Here is a 20,392-nt window from a genome sequence, read left to right as displayed (position 1 = left end):
CATCCCTTTATCCATAACAGCAATTTGCCTCAAATGCCACACTGCTCCAATTTGTGAAGCAGTCTTCCATGTGTAACAGTATAAAAGGCTTTTCTAAGATTCAAATATATGATATCAAAGTTAATTCTATGCATCCAGTTCCTTTGTTACTATATCATAGTATCCAATCAAATTAGTCAGATAAGACTTCCCCCTTAACAAACCTATGCTGTGTCCGAGCTATAACTGAAGTCATGTCTAGATGATCCTGCAATGCTTCTTTAACCAGTGTCTCCATTAATTTTCCTGGAACAGAAGTTAAACTAACAGGTCTATAATTACCTGTCTCCCTTTGATCCTCCTTTGTGGATTGGGGTCACATTTGCACATCTCCAGTCCATGGGTACCTCTCCTGAGTCCAGGGAAGCTCTCATAATAATGGCTAACGGTTTGCTTACTTCCTTTGCCACCTCCTTTAATATAACTGGATAGCTTCCATCCACCCCAGGTGCCTTTCTTTTGTTTATCTTCAACAATTTCTCCTCCACTTTACTCTCAGTTATTACAAGATTATCTAGCTTTCTGCCAGAGTTGAATACACTTCTGGCATTACCTTCCCTGAATAACTCCTCATGTGTGAATCTCATAGTTTTATTACTAACCCCTTACTACTTCTCGCTTGGTCACACTAGGCACAGCTCCTGCCTCCCCGTGGTGGGGCTGGGAACCTTGGCAGGAAAGTTGATCTGCCAGGGGTCAAAAGAGCAAATATGGAAAAGATTGTGTTTCTACCCTTAGAGCAACAAGCTCTCGGCAACAGACTGAAACTGATTATGAAATTTCACAACCCAAGAGGTTGAAAATAAATTCACCAACAACAGAGTTTCCTGCATTTATAATTATGTAATCACTTTCTGATAAACCTATGAGAAATTATCTCCTTTCCTCATCCAGAAAAACCTGGAGAGTATTGCAGTATCTCCTAAGACTGCAAAGAGACTCCAATCGGGAGATCTACTTATAGAAACAGCAAACCATCGACATTCAGAGAACCTGGGCGCCTCCGTAGCCAGGTGGGAAGGAGCAGCAGTGCGTAGCACACGCTTCTTGATTAGACCGGGGTTCGAGCCCGTCACCACCAAATATGGAGGATTATATTGCTCCGGGAAATGCGGTGCATTTCCCGGAGCAATATGGCCTTAGTTGCTAATTCTCCTAAAAACCACAACAACAGAGAACCTGCTACAACTTTCTAAATTTTGCTGGGATACCAGTGAAAGTATCTCCTCATTCAACTCTAAAAACATCCAAAGGTGTGATATCTAGCTGGGATCTGTTGAATGTGACAGAGGATGAAATAACTATAGAACTACAAGATCAAAATGTTATTGCGGCAAAAAGAAGACAACCTTACACCTACCAGGAATATTATCCTTTACAGTTAAACTCATTGTCTTTTATTTCTGGGTGACACCAGTTTCTCCCAATTATGTCAGTATTAGTTATCCTAGCCTATGTATATCTATGCACCAGTTCATGTAACAACAGGCCTAAACATTTTTTGAGTATGCCATGAGTCTGTAATGAGTTTGTAAATGGACATCGCTGGTTAGAAGGATGTGGATGTCTAATATTAATTTATTTTTTGGTTTTGATTTCATATCTTATGTGTCATTGTTTCAATCTGAAGTGTTAGATGGATTATAATTTTCTGGTGGATAAAATAATTTGGATTGTAAGTTTTAGCTTGGTTTGTTTTCTTGGACTGTTGTTTTACTGCTGTTAGTGGATGCATCTTCTGCACAGCTGATCATGTAAGTGGAATTCTTATTTTAATTTTTGTAAGACTTTTTGCCATTTGTTTAGTGCTAGTGTTCAGTTAGCATGGCTTGGCATATCAAATACAGCAAATCACTAACAGGCCACTAATATGACAAAAAAATTTCCAAACACATTGGCACTTCAATTTTGCATATGGTCATTATTATTGTCCATAATACTAAAAAGTAAAATAATAAACCTTTATAAGTATTATAGAATAAATTACTATATAATTAATTTCAATTACAGATTTATTGTCAACTTTTATTTGCAATCTGATTCACTTATATTGTGCAAAATCAATCAAGTGTAGAAAAGTAGTGGAAGCAGATCCAGCTCTCTTATTCTTTAAATAAAAAAAAAAATTAAAACAAAGCATATTGTAAAATTTATTATAAGATACTTTTAAAACTATTTTTGTTATATAAGCTTAAAAGATATTCCGCAGGATACCTCTGTATGCATTTATATGCTTATGAAAATATCTAATATTTTGATTATTTTTAATCCTGATTTAATGTTAGTTTACAAAAAAACTTAATTAATTGAAACATTTCTTCTTACATTCATTATACTTTCAAGATAATGAATATATTAAGAAGTGCCCAATATTAAATCTTTTATTGCCTTTATTCCGAACATTTCCACAGTATTGTGGATACTGCAATTATTGCGAGTTTTAGGAATTCACCAGCTAGTAGATTAAAACATCACTAATCTCATGAAATATTTTCAATATTAAAAGGCTCTGGCTTTTGAGGAATCAGATAAGAAGCCCTTGAGATGTGTGCAAATGTTACTTTTTTTTTTTTTTTATGAAAACCTCAAACACAAGAGGTATTAGAACCTATAGTACTTAGTACTGTGCTTGGGTTGGAGGTTGAGAAGACGAAAGAAGATATTTGTTGACATTAGACTCGAACTTCTGTAGACTGTAATTTTCAGGAAATACGTATGAAGGAAGACTGTTCCAGAAAATGGCAGTTGAATGAATAAATGAAGATGAAAAGTTGGCTGGTGGCAGCATGTGTTCAGACTGTTTTGAAAGAGAGAGCGGGATTATAGAAGCTAATTCAGAAGAACAGTGCCATGGAAGTATCTGTAGAAAAAGCATACAGCAGAAACAGTAAATCTATGTGACAGCAAGTGGAGAGACTGTTAGAAATGAGTCATTAATTAACCTAACTGCCCTCTTCTGAATGGAATCTAGAAGCCTAAGAGAGGTTTTGGGAGCACTGCCCCAGATGTGGGACCAATATTCCATGGTAGGACAGATTTGCGATTTGTACAGAGTGAACAGCTGTTTTGGAAGAAAAGTAATGCTGAGAGCAAAAGAGAAAACAAAGTTTTTTTTAGATGCAGAGGAAGCAATATTTGTAATGTGCTTGTGCCATGAGAGAGATTAGAAGTCAGGGTAATCCCCAAAAGAGATATCATCTTGCCTAGAAATCGGAGTGTCACCAAAGATAAGCATAAGAGCAGAAGAATCCTTTTTGCGAGATATAAGACAAGACTGAGTTTTAGAAGGAATGAAATCAACTAAGTTGTTTTTGCCCCACTGGAGAATTACCTAGAGATCGGCATTTAAGGAATTGGTAGCGGATATTTGAGAAGTTGAAGCTGATTGAGCAGGGCAAAGTTTCTTGAACTGGAAAGTTGGTTGGTTGATATGTTATTTAATGACACAAGGGCTGCTAAGGCCATATTGTGCCTGATTCCATTCCATAGTGCAATTACCAGTTAAAATTTGTTAATTAATCCTATTTATTTCAAGAAAACAAAGAACTCGTCTAGATTTGCATTGTCTCCAATCAAATGAGGTAATGTTAAAGGTTCTTACAGATATGCAAGTGATATGAAAATTGTGTTTCAATAATTATTATAATGGTTGCAATTTATTAGAATATGCTTCACAGTAAGCGTAGACTGACGAAATGTACAAATAGGCGGGTCTTCCCCCATGAGTAGATAAATATGGGTTAGATGCATGTGCCCAACACGTGTCCTAGCCAGGATCACCTCTTTTTGCCTATTTGATCGCAAGCTTGATGGCCACCACTTAGGTTCATGTTTAAATTGAAGCAGCTGATTTCCGCCTTGAGCCTTCCAGATTTGCAACCATTGCTCTTCACACACATTTTTTATGACTCATTTGTAGTTTGTATATGGCAATTGATAGGAGAGCTTGCAGTGATTGGATGTTTAGTGGCTTGATCTGCATATTCATTTCCTTTGATGCCTACATGACCTGGTATCCAACAGAAAGTGACTGATTAGTTAGCAGCAGATAATGCATTTATCTGTGACCTGATTTGCTTCAAGATAGGGTGGAGTGGCTTGAATGAATTTTTTAATGCTGTTATTGCACTCAAAGAGTCAGAATAGATCATTGCTTGCTTATAGGACAGATCAGTCACATGATCTAGAGCTATCTTTATCGCAAACAGTTAGGCAGAGTAGACACTGTATTTCCTCGAAGTGACACAGAACTAGAAAAGATAGTAGAAACTGCCGCTGCACCTACCGTTTTACTTGTTTTTGAGCCATCGGTGTATATATATGAAATCACAGAGAATGTTTAGCTACGTGTGCAGCATGGAGTTTCCTGATGGTGAGATCTGCTGCTTGTTTTTTCCCTCATTGTTGGAATGAGAGATCACAGACCGGTGTATAACCATGGAGGGTCATGTGTGCTTGTTTCCTGAAAGATATTACCCATGTCTAAATTCCAGCATTGTGTTAACTGTAACAACCTTATCCCAGTTGGCCTATTTTCGTTAGGTTTGTTGTGATAAAAGGTGGTCCATTGGGGCTCAAATAAGTATGGCCAGATAGGATGAAACGGAAGGCTCCATATTTTTGCTGCATAGTTGGGTAGTAACACTTTCCTCCGAAGATGGAGTAGAGGTTCATGTGCCTCTATATATAGACTCTGTACAGGGAATGTTCTGAATGCTCCTAAAGCATGAACTGGAAAGTAGAATGCAATGTGCTGTCATCGGCAAAACTGTGGATAGGATTTCCAGTCAATGGAAGAAGGTCATTAATATATAACAAGAAAAGAGTGTGAGAAAGAACTGAACCTTGGGGGACACCAGCATTAGTGGAGAAGTTAGAAGACAGAGCGCCATCTACCATCACCTTCAGTGAGTGATCAGAGAGAAAACTCAAGAACCAATTATAAAACACAGTAGGCAAACCATAAGATGGAAGCTTGTTTAGAAGACCTTTATGCCAAACACAATCGAAAGCCTTTGAGATATCAAGGGCAACTGCTTGTGTTTCACCAAACTTTTCCATTGAATTTGTCCATAAATGGGTAACAAAAGCCAAAATATCACCAGTGGATCGACACTGATGGAATCCATACTGGCAATCATTGATGAGACGGAAGGTTTCTAGGTAGTTTAAGAATTGGCGGTTAATTGATTTCTCCATTACTTTAGAAAGAGTAGAAGTAATTGCAATGGGACGATAATTGGATAGGAGGGATTTGTCACCCTTTTTATGAACTGGCTGGATATGAGCAAATTTCCAAACAGAAGGAAAAATACCTTTGGAATAAGAAAGTGAAAAAAGGCAGCAAAGAACAGGAGTAAGTTCAGGAGAACAGGTTTTGAGAACAAGTGGAGACTTTGACCTATATCATCAGATAAAGACAACTGGCAGTTTTCCTGAACATCATAAGTCCTCAATAATATTGAAAAAGATCCTTGCACCACATTGTTCAAATGTATTCTATTTTTGCAAAATATGTTCCTTCCATCTAACGAAAGTGCAAACCATGCTAATAATAAAAAAAAACTCCTTTGAAAACCTTACAAATTCCTTCAAGCTTTCAGCATATAGTTCTTCCTATCATGACTGCATTTACATTCACGCATGAGGAGTTATTCAGGAAGGAGAATGATGTAGGTAAAGTAAACATTGGCAGTGAGCTGGATGATTTTGTAATAACTGAGAGGAAAGTGTAGGAGAGATTGTTGAGGATAAACATAAAAAAGGCACCTGGGGTGGATGGGATCTATCTAGTTATATTAAAGGAGGCAGCAAAGGAAGTAAGCAAACCCCTAGCCATAATTATGAGAGCTTCTTTGGACTCAGGGGAGGTACCCACAGACTGGAGATGTGCAAATGTAACCCCAATTCACAAAGGAGGATCAAAGGCTGACACAAGTAATTATAGACCTGTTAGTTTAACTTCTGTTCCAGGTAAATTAATGGAGGCACTGGTTAAAGAAGCACTGCAGGATCATCTAGACAATAATTCGGTTATAGCTCAGACGCAGCATGGTTTTGTTTAGGGCAGGTCTTGCCTGACCAATTTGATTGGATACTATGATGTAGTCACAAAAGAACTGGATGCAGGGAATAACTTTGATATTATATATTTGGATCTTAGAAAGGCTTTTGATACTGTTGCACATGGAAGACTGCTGCACAAATTGGAGCAGTGTGGCATTGGAGGCAAATTGCTGCTATGGATAAAGGGATGGTTGAGTGGCAGAAGACAGAGAGTGGTAATCAATGGACACTGCTCAACGTGGACTAATGTTATTAGTGGAGTTCCTCAGGGTTCAGTGTTGGGTCCGTTGTTGTTTTCGGTGTTTATGAATGATATTGATGATGGGATATCAAGTTTAATGTCCAAGTTTGCAGATGATACAAAGGTTGGCAGGGTTGTTAAGGACACCACTGACGCTATGCTGCTGCAACAGGATCTGGAAAGGTTGAACAGATGGGCTGAGAGGTGGCAAATGAAGTTTAACATTGACAAATGTAAAGTACTACATATGGGAAACAGTAACCCCAGAGCAATGTATCAACTCTGCGGTACTACACTGACAGTGGTGGAGAATGAAAAGGACCTAGGGGTAATTGTGCAGGCAGATATGAAGTTCTCTGAGCAGTGCAGACGAGCTGCAAGAGTAGCTCATGGTGTCTTGTCAATGATATACAGGAATTTTTCTAGCAGGGATAAGGAGGTGATTATTCCCTTGTATAAGGCAATGGTTAGGCCACATCTTGAGTACTGTATACAGGTCTGGAGGCCTCATTTCAAGAAGGATGTAGAGCTGCTGGAACGGGTACAGAGAAGGGCAACAAGATTAGTGAATGGAACAAAGGGTTGCTCTTACGAAGAAAGGCTTAAGTTTTGCAAATTACAGAGTCTGGAGACTAGGCACCGGCGAGGTGATCTGATAGAGGTGTATAAGGCTTTGAATGGTTTGAGCATGCTCAATGCTGATGGGATTCTTCATCTTGCTCAGAATAATCAGCTCAGAGGGCATAAATTCAAATTGAGGAAGGACGGATGTCGGATAGATGTATGGAAATTTGCCTTTGGCCAGTGGGTGGTTGGTTGGTGGAACCGACTTCCATCAGTTGTTGTTGAAGTTGATAGCCTAAACAAATTTAAGGCTCAACTGGACAGGTATTTTGAGCGAACGGAGGGGTGAAATGGGAGTGGTGTGTGTGTGTTTTTTTTTTTTTTTTGGCTGATGCTGAATAAGCTTGCTTTCTTACATCATATGCCTCTACTAATGCTAATGCTAATGACTGGACAGAATTGTAGACACATGCATTCTTAGCTAATGTACAGCATTTTTGATATGTGATAAGGACTATCCTTGGCTTTTGAGAAAGATCCTTGCACCACCTTTGTTCAAATGTATTCCATTTCTTCAAAATATGTTCCTTCTATGTAATACACGTGCAAGCCACGCTGATAAAAAAAAAAATTCTTCTCTGAAAACCTCAGACTCCCTCACGCTTTCAGCATATAGTTCTTCCTATCATGACTGGATAGAACTGAGACATACATTTTGAGCTAATGTGTACCATTTTTGATATATGATAAAGACTACCCATGACAAGCTGAAACAGAATATTTTAAAAAATAAATATTTTTTAACAGAATAGTTAACAAAATTAACTTACTTGTATCTACTGTAATATTAAAACTGCAGAGTGTACTTGTACCAAGCTTGCAGTCATAACGGCCACTATCTCTCTCAGTCACTGAGATTATCACTAATCCATGGTCAGTTGTATGAATATATTTATCCCTTCGATGAATAACAGGATATTTTCCTTTTTCCCTGCTATAATGGTACCAACGCAGTGGTCCCATTCCTAGCCCTTCTATTTCAGGGAGATGAATCGAACAGGTAAGGTGGACACTCTGACCCCAATATACATGAAGGGGCCTATTCTTCACACCTATAAAATGATTTAAAGAAATGGAATTGTGCTTTCTTTTATAAAGTACTTTATTGAAAAATTAGTCAATAATTTCTTATTTATTGTGATATACTTTAATATGTAATGTTACTAATATCATTAATTCTAATGAAAATCAATGAACTTGAATAACTTACAAGGGGGGGTTGAAAAAGTAGGGGTACAGTGTTAAAAATTTCTGTCCTTAATGTATAACACTTCAAATAGTAACTCACCAAGTTTCATGTAGTTTCAATGTCTTTTTAATTGCAGGTCCTGAAATCAACAAAGTTGTGTGAATGATGAAAGATGGCAAAATGAGTCATTTAGAGTCAATCCAATATTATTTAAAAAAGGGACTAATGCCGAAGGCAACTCATTAGGATATGGTTACAAGGAAGAGGATTGGAAGAGGATGTCCTTCCTATTCCATAGTTAAGAAGTGGGCAGCAGAATTGAAACGAGGGTGGAAGAGCCTGGAAGATGATCCACACTGTGGAAGACCTGCAACATCCATCACTCCAGAGATTGTTGATGGCTTGCATTACCCGGTGATGAGTAATCGACAAGTGACAGTTTAGTATATTGGCAGCATCTTGGGAATCTCATCTGAACATGTGTATCAGGTAATAACAGACGTTCTCACTATGAAAAAGATGTCAGCACAGTGGGTCCTAAAGTTGTTAACAGCAGATCAAAAACAGATGAGTTGATAATAGTGTTTGGTGAGTACTCTTTTCCAACAGTACTCTATTCTTAATTTTGAATGTTAAATTCTTCTTCACTCTACTGGTTTGCTATGCTACTGGCATCATTTCTTTTTACTGAAACATTGAAATTACAGTTAAATACACACAACATGTTGTGGTGTTTGCATATTTGCTGCCACTGATGTCTGCTCTACTATCCTTATTTTTTATTTTCACTTAATTTTGCACTTTTCTGCTGTCTAATATTCGATTCATTTGGATTTAATTAGAATTTTACACACACACACACACACACACACACACACACACACACACACACACACACACACACACACACACACACACACACACACACACACACACACACACACGTGCGTGTAATGGGGATAGTATTTCTATGAAAAACGTGTTCAGTTCAAACGTCTACATGTTCAGTATATGTAACCCACTGCACATAGTATCTCGTACCCTGATATGTACTTAGCACCCTCCTGGCACTTTGCCACCCCAGGGTGGTTTCCTTTACTGGAATAAACAGATGATGATAATAATAATAAAAAAATGTCCCGAGTTGTGTTGTTTTGGTTAGTTTGTTTCTCTTCTGTTTTTCTGGCACAAAAGCAACTGAGGCTATATTGTGGCATGACCATTCCATAAAAGAGATAAAGGGTTTTTGGTAACCTTCCAAAAAGGTTAACACATCAAGATATACACACAAACATAAAAATAGAATAAATTATGGTATAGTCAGGCTAAAAATATATGCACAAAATTATATATATTTGTAAAAATTAATAATGTAGATATTTAAAAACATCTGATGTGGTCATTTTTTGATAAAATCTGACTGAGTGTATAAGGCCCAGATGAGTAAAAGCGGTAAAACATATATTACGAGCATGTGTAAAATTAATGGAATTGGTCTAAATATGTTTTACAGATAAAACTGTCACAAGACTTGCACATAGGAGGGTTATCTGTCCTCAGCAGGAATGAATGTGTGAAATGACTGTGTCCTATGCGGAGCCTATCAAGAACAACTTCCTCGCTATGATTCCTGCACAGACTAGACTGCCATGTTTCAATTACAGGCTTTATTTGGTATAATTTATTTGCTCTCTCTCTCTCTCTCTCTCTCTCTCTCTCTCTCCCCCCCCCCCCCCCCCCCCCCCCGCCCCAGCCCTTAATCCCAATGTGGCTAGGAATCCAGCAGAAGCAAGTATCAAACTGTGGTCATAAAGAGAATGTATCTTCTGCTGAACCTGAGAGAGAACTGGGTGGGAACTGTGTCTCAATGATAATAAAGCCTGTAATACACTCAAAGAAGAATTGAAATGTGTTATAGACCTTTGGTATTGAAAAGTTCTAATACAATCCAAGGCTAACTCTATATGCTGCATTCAGGAAGAATCTGCTGAGATATAGTAGTCTGGAAAGACAGCAGCAGATCCTATACACGATTCCAACTTTGAGCCATCTGTGTAGGCTGGCAGGAAGTCGGACTATGCAGCTCAGTGTACTGAATAGGGCTGCAGGTAGACAGATGGAGTATCGGACTTTACCCAGTTCTTAAAGGAAAAGTTGCATGATGGAATATGAGCATGCTAGGGTGGAAGGGTTTGCTTTGGTGTTTCGGCAACCTTGTCTACTGTGGTGTTAAACTCTGAGTAGCTCTTGGATATGAATACCAAATGGATAATTGGCAGTCTGATGGGCATTGTACAAATTTTCCCAATATGGCTTAAACACAGATGTCCACGTAGGATGGTCTGGCAGGGATTTCAGTTTTAAAGTGTACTTTAGAGACAACTGCTTATGTCAAAGCAGCAAAGGTGGTTCATTTGCTTCCACATATAGGCTCTGGACAGGAGATGTGTGAAATGCTCCAGTAGCGATATGGATAGCCTGATGGACAGGGTTGTTGTTGTTGTTTGGTTTTTAGGAGCATTAGCAACTAAGGCCATATTGCTCCGGGGATATGTGGTGGTCATTCCCTGACCTTTCCGCATTCTCCGTATTTGGTAGTCACGGGCTCGAACCCCGGTCTAATCAAGAAGCGTGTACTACGCATTGCTGCTCCTGCCCACCTGGCTACGGAGGTGCCTGATGGACAGGGTCCAGCCATCGAAGTACACTGTCTCTGGCTGAAGCGTATACCTGGGACCCATAATCTAGTTTGGATCATACAAGTGCACATTAGATAAGTAGTAAGGTGTATCGGTCTGTAACCTAACATGTGGAGGAAAGAGAATGAATATTTAGTCTTCTCATACACTTTGTATGGAGTTGACAGATAAGTTCTAGAAAGCTCAGCTTTTTATCAAATAAGAGTCCCAAGAATTTTGTGTCTGACACTACTGGAATAGCATTTTGTCCAAGTCTTAATTCAGGTTCAGGATGAAGATTACGTTTACAACAAAAGTGTAAGCAAATGGTTTTCTGCAGCAAGAACCTGAATCCATTAGTAAGTGCCCAGGAATTAAGGTGATCAATGGTGTTGCAGTTGCCTTTCAATAACCTGCATGTTGCATGACTGAGAAAATATGCTAAAGTTGTCAACACAAAGGGCACTCTTTGCAGTCGGAGGAAGTTGTTTTGTGATGGAATTTACTTTGATGGCGAAAAGCATGGCACCTAATACTGATCCTTGTGGTACTTACTCCTCTTGGCAAAAGGGACGAGTGAGTGAGGATCCCACATGAACTTGGAAAGAACGACTGGCTAAAAAGTTTTTAATAAAATCAGGGAGATGCCCTCTAAGACTGAGGCTATGCAGATCTTTTAAGATGCCAGATATTCAACTTGTGTTGTATGCTTTCTCCACATCAAAGAAAACACAACAAATGTTCACGTTTTAGAAAAGCATCCCAGATGGATGTTTCCAATCTAATAAGATGGTCCAGAGTGGACCAGTTCCTTTGAAAGCCCCCACTGGATGCAGGAGAGGTCATTTGATTTTAAATTCCATATTAAACAAAAATTAACCATTCTCTCCAGGATTTTGCACAGACAGCTAGTCAGAGCAATAGGACTAGCTGTCTAGTATGGATTTTAGGATCCTTTCCTGGCTTTGCAAAAGCAATAATGATGCCATGTGTCAGGCATCTGGAAACTGCTCTTCAATAAAGATTCTATTATACAGAAGGGGCAGGTGATCCATTGATTTTGATGAAAGATGTTTAATCATTTCATAATGGATGCCATTTGGTCCAACAGCAGTTGCCTTAGAAAGGGTGAGAGCTTTTTAAGTTACTCTTTAGTGAAAATCCATTGTAGGGTTTGATTGATTGATTAAAAATCCTTGGTGCAAGAGCTACTGTGGCTAAAATGCACCTGGAAGGTGTTTTTTCAACAGTTCCCATTGTAGTGATAAAAGCAGTTTGGTGTGAAACGTAGTAACTGTTTTTCACTTTTTTGTTTCAGGACCAGGAACTCTGGAGAATAGAAAGATATCACAGTGATGTTTGAAAAGATGTTTGATGTCTTGTTTCCTGAAGAGCATTAGCTATTGCAGTTGGTTCTGAAATAGTGCATACATTATATTCTAGAATTGATGGAGAGTGAGATGTATATTTTCCCTTCATTTTCCAGATTTTATCCCAGACCACCTTGGTACTGGTAGATTGATTAGCATAAACAGATCCATGATTCATTTTGACTCTGATGGAAAATGTAGTTTGCTTTGGCTCATGTCCATGCACCACACAACCAACCAACTTTGGCATATGCATGTTTAAAAGCTATTAGATTGGTAGTGGTAGGATATTGTTGGAATATCCCCCAGGCTTTGTTTTGGGCCTTTTTTGCTGCTGTGCAAAAAAGGCTGAAACCAAGTAGATGTTTTTGGAATGGCATTTGCAGCTGCTTGGACAATATTTTCTGTGATATATATGACTGCATCATTGATGAACTCCTGACTGACGGCAGTGATGTCAAACGCTGCCAGATGTTGAAAGGCATTCCAGTCAGCCTAATCAATCTTCCACCACAGTAACCTTTTAGGTTACTGTGGTGGAAGATTGATTAACCACTGCGTAAGCAGGTTATCACAGGGATAACCTGCTTACGCAGGTTATCCCTGTTAGTTTCCACATTTAGAAGGGAGAGGTTATTGTCAGTGAGCATAATCTCTATGACACATACCCTTCTGTTAATATCAGCACTATCCCATAGGGTGGTATGCCCATTGAAATCCAAGAAGCAGGACAGATGGCAGCTGCACTATGATATGAGATCATCAAGGTCTCTCTGGGAGATTTCGGCCACAGGTGGCAAGTAAATGGAACAGACTGTTAATAGAAACTCAACTGTAAAGTGAACTGCTACCGCTTCTAAGTTAGTAGAAAGCAGCATTGGTTTCCCACAAGGATTGCAACTACTCTATGGGCAGGTCCATCCCCAGTTCTGTCCTTGTGTATGCTAGCAGTGTCATGAATTGATGAGTTTTTTCAGCCTTTAAATATATCTCCTGAGCAAATGAAGACTGGCTTATGCAGGAGGGCCTTGATGTCATCAGTATTTTGCAGGAATCTATGGGAATTCCATTATACAAATTTGGCCATTATTTGGGCTTGGTGTTGCCATCAGACAGCTTCCAAGGTGCCGAGGGCTTACTTTTGTCGGTGTTGGATTTATCTTTTTTGAGGAAGTACGAACACTGTCCCGTATCCATTTCCTTCTCTACAAAGAGTTCCAATACTGTTTCGTCATGTACCTCCTTCCCAACATCCAATTTTTCTTGAGAGCTTGAATGTGTCTTCTGTGTTCTTGAATGTACCTTCTGTGCAGGTTTTATTGAACTTAGCAGGCAGCATGCGATGGGAGTGAATGACTCTTTTAGTGGTATGGTCATTTCTGTCTGAGTTCTGATGGAACATCTCCCTGCTACCTTCTGAGCATAGGTGGGTTTGTTAATATTTTATATGTTTCACCACTTTTCTTCCCTCCTGATAAGATATGTTCAGCCTCTGCCTTAAGTCTTTGAATTTATTTTCCTTCTTTACACCTCTGGCATGCTCATGAATAAGCAGGGTGCTCTCCTTGGCAGTTAATGCATGATGGTTTCGAAGCTGAACAGGATGTGGTTTCATGGTCCTTTGCAGCACAGCGAGAGCATGTAAGGGATCCACAACAAGCTGTTTGCGAGTGTCTGTATTTTTGGCACTTAAAGCACGATAAAGATTTGGTACATATGGATGCACTGGGCAGTTAATATAGCCAGCTTTGATCTCATTAGGAGATGTGTAAATTAAATGTCAATATGATGTTTCTGGTTGGAACGAGTTTCAACTTGTTGGGAACTCACTGTGAGTGTTAGAAGCACTTTCAACTCACTGAAGGTGTTAGATCCCAGTGATGTTAATCTGAAAGCCCAGCAGCATCACTAGGAGGTCCCCTCACCATGTACAGGTGTCCATGCCGAGGGGTTGTGTTGTGTGAAAGGCATGATGTACGTGGTTAAGATTAACAAAATAAATTATATTATTAAACACTTGTAAATCACATTTGTTTAAGCGATTAGTTTTGTGGAAACTAAATGATTGAACTAAATAATACATACAAACTTTGATCAGAAAGTTCAGTGAACAATCTTATTCTTGGATGCACAGGGGTAGCTAAAAGATTGTGAGTGGGCTTATGTTTACAGTACACGCACACAAATTTTTAACTTATGCACCAGTGTAGCAGAAAGCTGCTTTCAAAAAATGCCTATTTTTCTCATTTCTTGAGAATGATGACATTTGAACAATGTGCAAACATTGATCCAGAGGACAAGATTTATAGCTCCCAAAGGGAAAAAGAGAAAACATGAAAAGTAAATTATTTCAGTCTTATAGAGATTATAATGAAGAATATCAATAGCATAAACAGTTATCACCAAATAAAATGAACTTTATGCAACATTCACAGAAATTTTTGATCAAACCTTGTGTGTGTGTGTGTGTGTGTGTGTGTGTGTGTGTGTGTGTGTGTGTGTGTGTGTGTGTGTGTGTGTGTGTGTGTGTGTGTGTGTGTAAAAGAACTTTGGACCCATCTCATTCTTCTCAATATCCAGTAATGATATTAATTTAGACATAAAATTTACTCTCTCGTAAGGGTTGTTAATGACTGTAGTCAGGGTATACTACTTCAAGATCTGGATAATTAGGCAGATGCGCTGAAAAGTGGCATTTGAGGTTTAACACTGATAAATGTAAGGTACCACATTTGGGCAGCAATAGTAGTAGTAGTAGTGGCATGTGATGCAAGAAAGCAAGTGTATGAGCTTATGCAGCATCAGCCAAAAAAAAAAAAAAAAATCACACCATTCCCTCCAAATGCCTGTCCAGTTCCTCCTTAAATTTATTTAACCTATCAACTTCCACAACGACAGATGGAAGTTTGTCCCAGCAATTAACTACCCACTGGCTAAAGGCAAATTTCCGCACATCTATTCTACATCTGTCTTTTCTTAATTTGAATTTATGCCCCCTTAGGTTCGTAATCTGAACAAGTGGAAGGATCCCATCAGAATTCAGCGTGCTCAACCCATTCAAGGCCTTATACACCTCAATCAGATCACCGTGCAGGTGCCTAGTCTCCAGCCACTGCAATTGGCAGAACTTAAGCCTCTCTTGGTAAGAGGATCTCTTCATTCCCCTCACCAATCTTGTTGCCCTTCTCTGTACATGCTCAAGCAAATCTACATCCTTCCTAAAATGAGGCCTCCAGACCTGTATGCAGTACTCAAGGCGTGGCCTGACCATTGCCTTATACAGAGGGACAATCACCTCCTTCTCCCTGCTAGCAAAATTCCTATATATCATTGACAAAACCCCATGACCTGCCCTGGCAGCCTGTCTGCATTGCTCAGAAAACTTCGTATCTGACTGCACAATTACTCCCAGGTCTTTTTCATTTTCTACCACCTTAAGTGTAATACCACACAGTTGGTATGTTTCTCTGGAGTTACTTCTACCCATATGCTGTACTTTGCATTTGTCAAGGTTAAACTTCAGTTGCCACTTCTTAGCCCATCTGCTCAAATTATCTAGATCCTGTAGCAGTAGCACACTGCTTTACTGTCATTAACAACCCTGCCAACCTTTGTATCATCTGAAAACTTCGACACTAAGCCTGATATACCTTCATCAATATCATTGATAAATATACAAAACAAGAGAGGACCCAAGACCGAACCCTGTGGGACTCTACTAATAACATTAGTCCACGAAGAGTAGCACCCATTAATTACCACCCTCTGTCTTCTCCCACTCAACCATCCTTTTATCCATTGTAGCAACTTACAATTAATACTATTCTGCTCCAATTTGTACAATAGTTTTCCATGCGCAACAGCTTTCCTGAAATCCAAAATAATACCAGAATGATTTACTATTTGGATTATATCACTCTCAGGGTAGCTGAGGAAGACCTAGGGATAATTGTACAGTCTGGCCTGAAGTTGTCTGAGCAGTGCAGCTAGTTCTAGGACAGCTCATGGGGTTCTGTTGAATGATATAAAGGAATTTTGGTAGCAAGAACAAAGGTTTATCCTGTTGTGTAAGGAAATGAGGCTGCAGCTTGAATACTGCATGCAGATTTCGAAACCATTCCAGCAAATCCTCATTTTAAGAATGAGGATCTGTTGGAATGGTTACAGATAATAGTAACAGGTTCAGTCGGGGAAACACAATAGCTCGCTTAACAAGAAAGACATGAGTGTAAATTGCAGTGTTTGGAAACTAGGCATCTGCAAGGAGATCCTGATTGAAGTGTTTAAGGCTTTAAATGGTTGATTAAACTACAAGGGTCAATCCATAGGTAATGCCTCCTGAATTACAATTTTTTTAATTGAGTTAGCATTATTAAGTTTTATATATTGCCAGTATAGAAATTAAGACATAACCATACTAAAATAAAAATTTCTGTCTATTACAGATCTGAAGTTATGAACAGTCAAACTGATATACATTTCTGCCAGTGGTTGGTGATAGTCTCTTTTCACTTCAGGAGAAAAACTCAGCTGTCCAGATTCATGCAAAATTAAAGAAGGTATACCACTAAGACACTACTGATATAAGCAATGTTCATAGATGACTTGCACATTTTAAAGGAGCCATTGACATTTCTGACCAGCCAAGGAGCTGAAGACCAAAGTATGTGTGCACTGAAGGAAATAGTAATATCTTGAACAAAATGATTCAAAAAGACAGGAAAATAGCCATGTGTTCAATGATGCAATCACTGAGGTGGTCAAAGAGAAGTGCCATTTAGCCATTTTAAACACATTAGATTACAGGAAAATATGTTAAAAATGGGTAAGGGAAATGAAATTCTACACTCAGAAAATCAGAGAAGACCTATTACAGGAGTGCAGTAACATTCAAGGAGTTTTTTTAAAGGCCAGATAACAGATGATGGGACCTGGATCTTCTGTTATGACCCTTATTCTAAACACCATGCTATGGAATAGACAGATCTGTTATCTCCAGTGAGGGGAAGACCTTGAAATGTTAGATCATCACAAAAAATTATGGCCAAAGTGCTTTGGTACAGAAGCCCAAAGATGTCAAGACCTGCAAGTCATTTCTTTTGCATTCAGTGGTGAAACAATGGGAGGATATAATATCATTTGTGAAAGTGCATATGCTACATATTTGGGAATTAAATTAGGTCACCATGATAAAAGCTGCCTCTTCCCCCCCACACAACACATAAGGTGTGCCATCCATGTGTGGAGGGCTTGCAATAGTGAAAATGTGGTAAAAAGAAAGTCATGACAGTGTGGAGGGAACCTTGGGACCATATTACTGACCATTAATCTTGTTCCATAAATGTAGTGGGTTATAATGTGAATAACAAGTAAAGCATTGTGTTCTAACAGCATTTACTTCAGCTATAAGGCTGAATCTGTGCCCTTGAATCTGAACTAGCAGTACCACCTCCACCATTGAACCATCACATCCCACATCTGACATCTGTGGTGTAGAGGGTGTTGCAAACTATTGCAATGAACACATTCACAACTGTGGACCAGGGCTGTTTAGGGTCTACAGAGAGCCAAGGATCTGCTGGCTCCACAAAGTCTTTTCATGGCATAAACATTGTGAAAAATAATTGGTTCTCCATTTTTCTGAAGAAGGCTCAATGATATATTGCAACAACGTTCCAGCAGTTATGAACTTTTCTGGAATTTTTTACCAGAGTGGAGGCTATTTACTGACTCATCAAAGCAAAGCCTCAAAGGAGTTCTTCATAATGGAAAGAAGTGTGCATCCACTCCTGTAGTCCATTCAGCACACTTAAAATAAAATTATGAATATGTTAAGGTTCTTCTGAAAATAATTCGGTATAAGGATCACAGTAACTAGTGTGTGTGTGTGTGTGTGTGGAGATTTTAAAGTAATTGGTATGCTACTTGGCCACCAACTTGGTTACACAAAAATGCCTTGCTTTCCATGCAAGTGGCATAAGCAAGCAAGAAATACGTTGGGAAAGGAAAGTGTGGTCACCAAGACAGTCTCACGAGCTTCAGAGAACATTACAGATGAGCTGCTAGTAGATCAAAACAAAGTACCGTTACCTCCTCTGCATAAAAAGCTCTGTTTAACGAAACAATTTGTCCAGGCCCTGAATAAAGAGATTGTTTCAAGTATGTCTGTACTAAATCCCATCACTTACATATGAAAAAAAAAAAATCAAAGCAGGACTTTTTGTTGGACCTCAAATCTGCACGCTACTGCTAGACTATTTGAAGAATCCACCAACAAAACTAAAAGAGATGCTTGAACTGGCTTTAAAAATGTAGAATGAAACCTTTTTGGGAAAGAATACATCCAGATTATGAGACAATTTTCTTTTTCTTGGTGATCCCCCCCCACCTCTATCTCTCTCTCTCTCTCTCTCTCTCTCTCTCTCTCTCTCTCTCTCTCTCGGGGTAATTCCGAAAAATTTTTTTTTTTTTTTTGGCTGGTGCAGCATAAGCCTCAGGCTTCCTTGCACCATATGGCTAATAATTATAATAATAAGATCAAGGGTACTGCTTTCTCTTGTCCTCACTAATATGCTGATGTAGAAAGCAGTCATCCAATAAATCCTGAAAAGTTCTGCTGCTGAGTAATGATAAATCGACAAGTTCAATCAATATCTGAATTGTTCAAATAATACATTATAATACATTCTGATACTATAACTATAATACTATAATACATTCTGATTTATTGGTCCACTATTTGTCTTTATAGCTGTTAATTAGAGTCATCTGAGTCATTCGACCTATAACATACTTTTATTCTCATTTTTCGTTTTACTGCTTATATCATGCCAAATTGACTGGATATTTTTACACTGGCCATTTACATCAACCATATGCACTGCTTTCCATGTGCTTCTTTACAGGCGCCTCCGTAGCCAGGTCGGAAGGAGCAGCAGTGCGTAGCACACGCTTCTTGATTAGACCGGGGTTCGAGCCCGTCACCACGAAATATGGAGGATGCGGAAAGGTCAGGGAATGACCACCGCATATCCCGGAGCAATATGGCCTCAGTTGTTAATGCTCCTAAAAACCAAACAACAACAACAACAGCTTCTTTACAGAGCATAACTCCTCTCCCACTCCTTTCCTATCCGTTCTTTCCATAGAGATTGTACTCACCATATTCAAATTTAACATCCTCTATGTCTCAGTGGCACTATGTTTCTGGTATCCCTACAATGCTCACATTTGATCTAATTCTTAAATCCTCAAATTTATCTACTATACTCATAGCATTAATATACTAGCTATACTAGTGTGATAAATATCCCTTGTGTTCTTAAACTAAATGTATATGTGGCTTTCTCAAACTTACTCTAAAATGATAACTATAACTTAGAACAAAGGATGTGTCTATCTTGTGCAATCCATTGGTTTATTCCTCATTATTCAGGTTCTGACAAATGTAAATAACGCACTTCTGGAAGACCATTTCATTAAAAGAATAAACGAAAATTTATTAATCCTAACATGAGCTTTTTACAAATGATTTTAATATTTTCTTTTAAGTTATTAGCATTAGTAGAGGCACACAATGCAAGAAAGCAAGCTTATGCAGCATCAGCAGAAAGAAACAACAAGCTCTGCTTTCACCACTCCATTCATTCCAAATACCTGTCCAGCTCAGCCTTAAATTTATTTAGGCTATCAACTTCCACAACAAAAGATAGAAGTCTGTTCCACCAATCAACTACCTGCTGGCTAAAGGCAAACTTCCACACATCTATTCTACAACTGTCTTTCCTCAATTTGAATTTATGCCCTCTCAGGTGATTATTCTGAGCAAGAGGAAGATACATAATACATAATACTTGAATACATTGAGCATGCTAAATGTATTCAAGCCAAACAGAAACTGCCTTTCCTTAATTTGAATTCATGCCTCCTCATGTTCGTAATCTGAACAAGAGGAGGAAGAATCCCATCAGCACTGAGCCTGCTCAACCTGTTCAAGTCCTTATACAACTCAATCAGATCACCTCGCAGGTGCGTAGTCTCCAGATGCTACAATTTTCAGAAATTAAGCCTTTCTTGGTAAGAGGATCCCTTCGTTCCCCTCACCAATCTTGTTGCCCTTCTCTGTACTCATTCTAGCAACTCTACATCTTTCCAAAAATGAGACCAGTCTAAAAGTTTCTGAATG

The 20,392-nt window shown here is 38.8% G+C and overlaps 1 protein-coding gene across 10 annotated transcripts in view; it reads right to left on the bottom strand.

Annotated features, from left to right (window-relative positions):
- LOC150089257 (semaphorin-2A-like) overlaps positions 1-20,392 on the bottom strand; it is a 1,190,084-nt gene that overhangs the window by 11,517 nt on the left and 1,158,175 nt on the right. For all 10 annotated transcript variants that reach the window (XM_090388614.1, XM_090388640.1, XM_090388608.1 and 7 more), the window contains one exon: positions 7,741-8,022. In XM_090388614.1, coding sequence (XP_090244740.1) covers positions 7,741-8,022 — 282 coding nt within the window. The remainder of the gene's footprint in view (positions 1-7,740; positions 8,023-20,392) is intronic.

This window comes from Mastigoproctus giganteus, chromosome 2 (assembly GCF_048544385.1).
Source record: "Mastigoproctus giganteus isolate SK-2022 chromosome 2, ASM4854438v1, whole genome shotgun sequence".
NCBI lineage: Eukaryota > Metazoa > Arthropoda > Arachnida > Uropygi > Thelyphonidae > Mastigoproctus > Mastigoproctus giganteus.
This window is presented reverse-complemented; position numbering and strand designations above follow the sequence as displayed.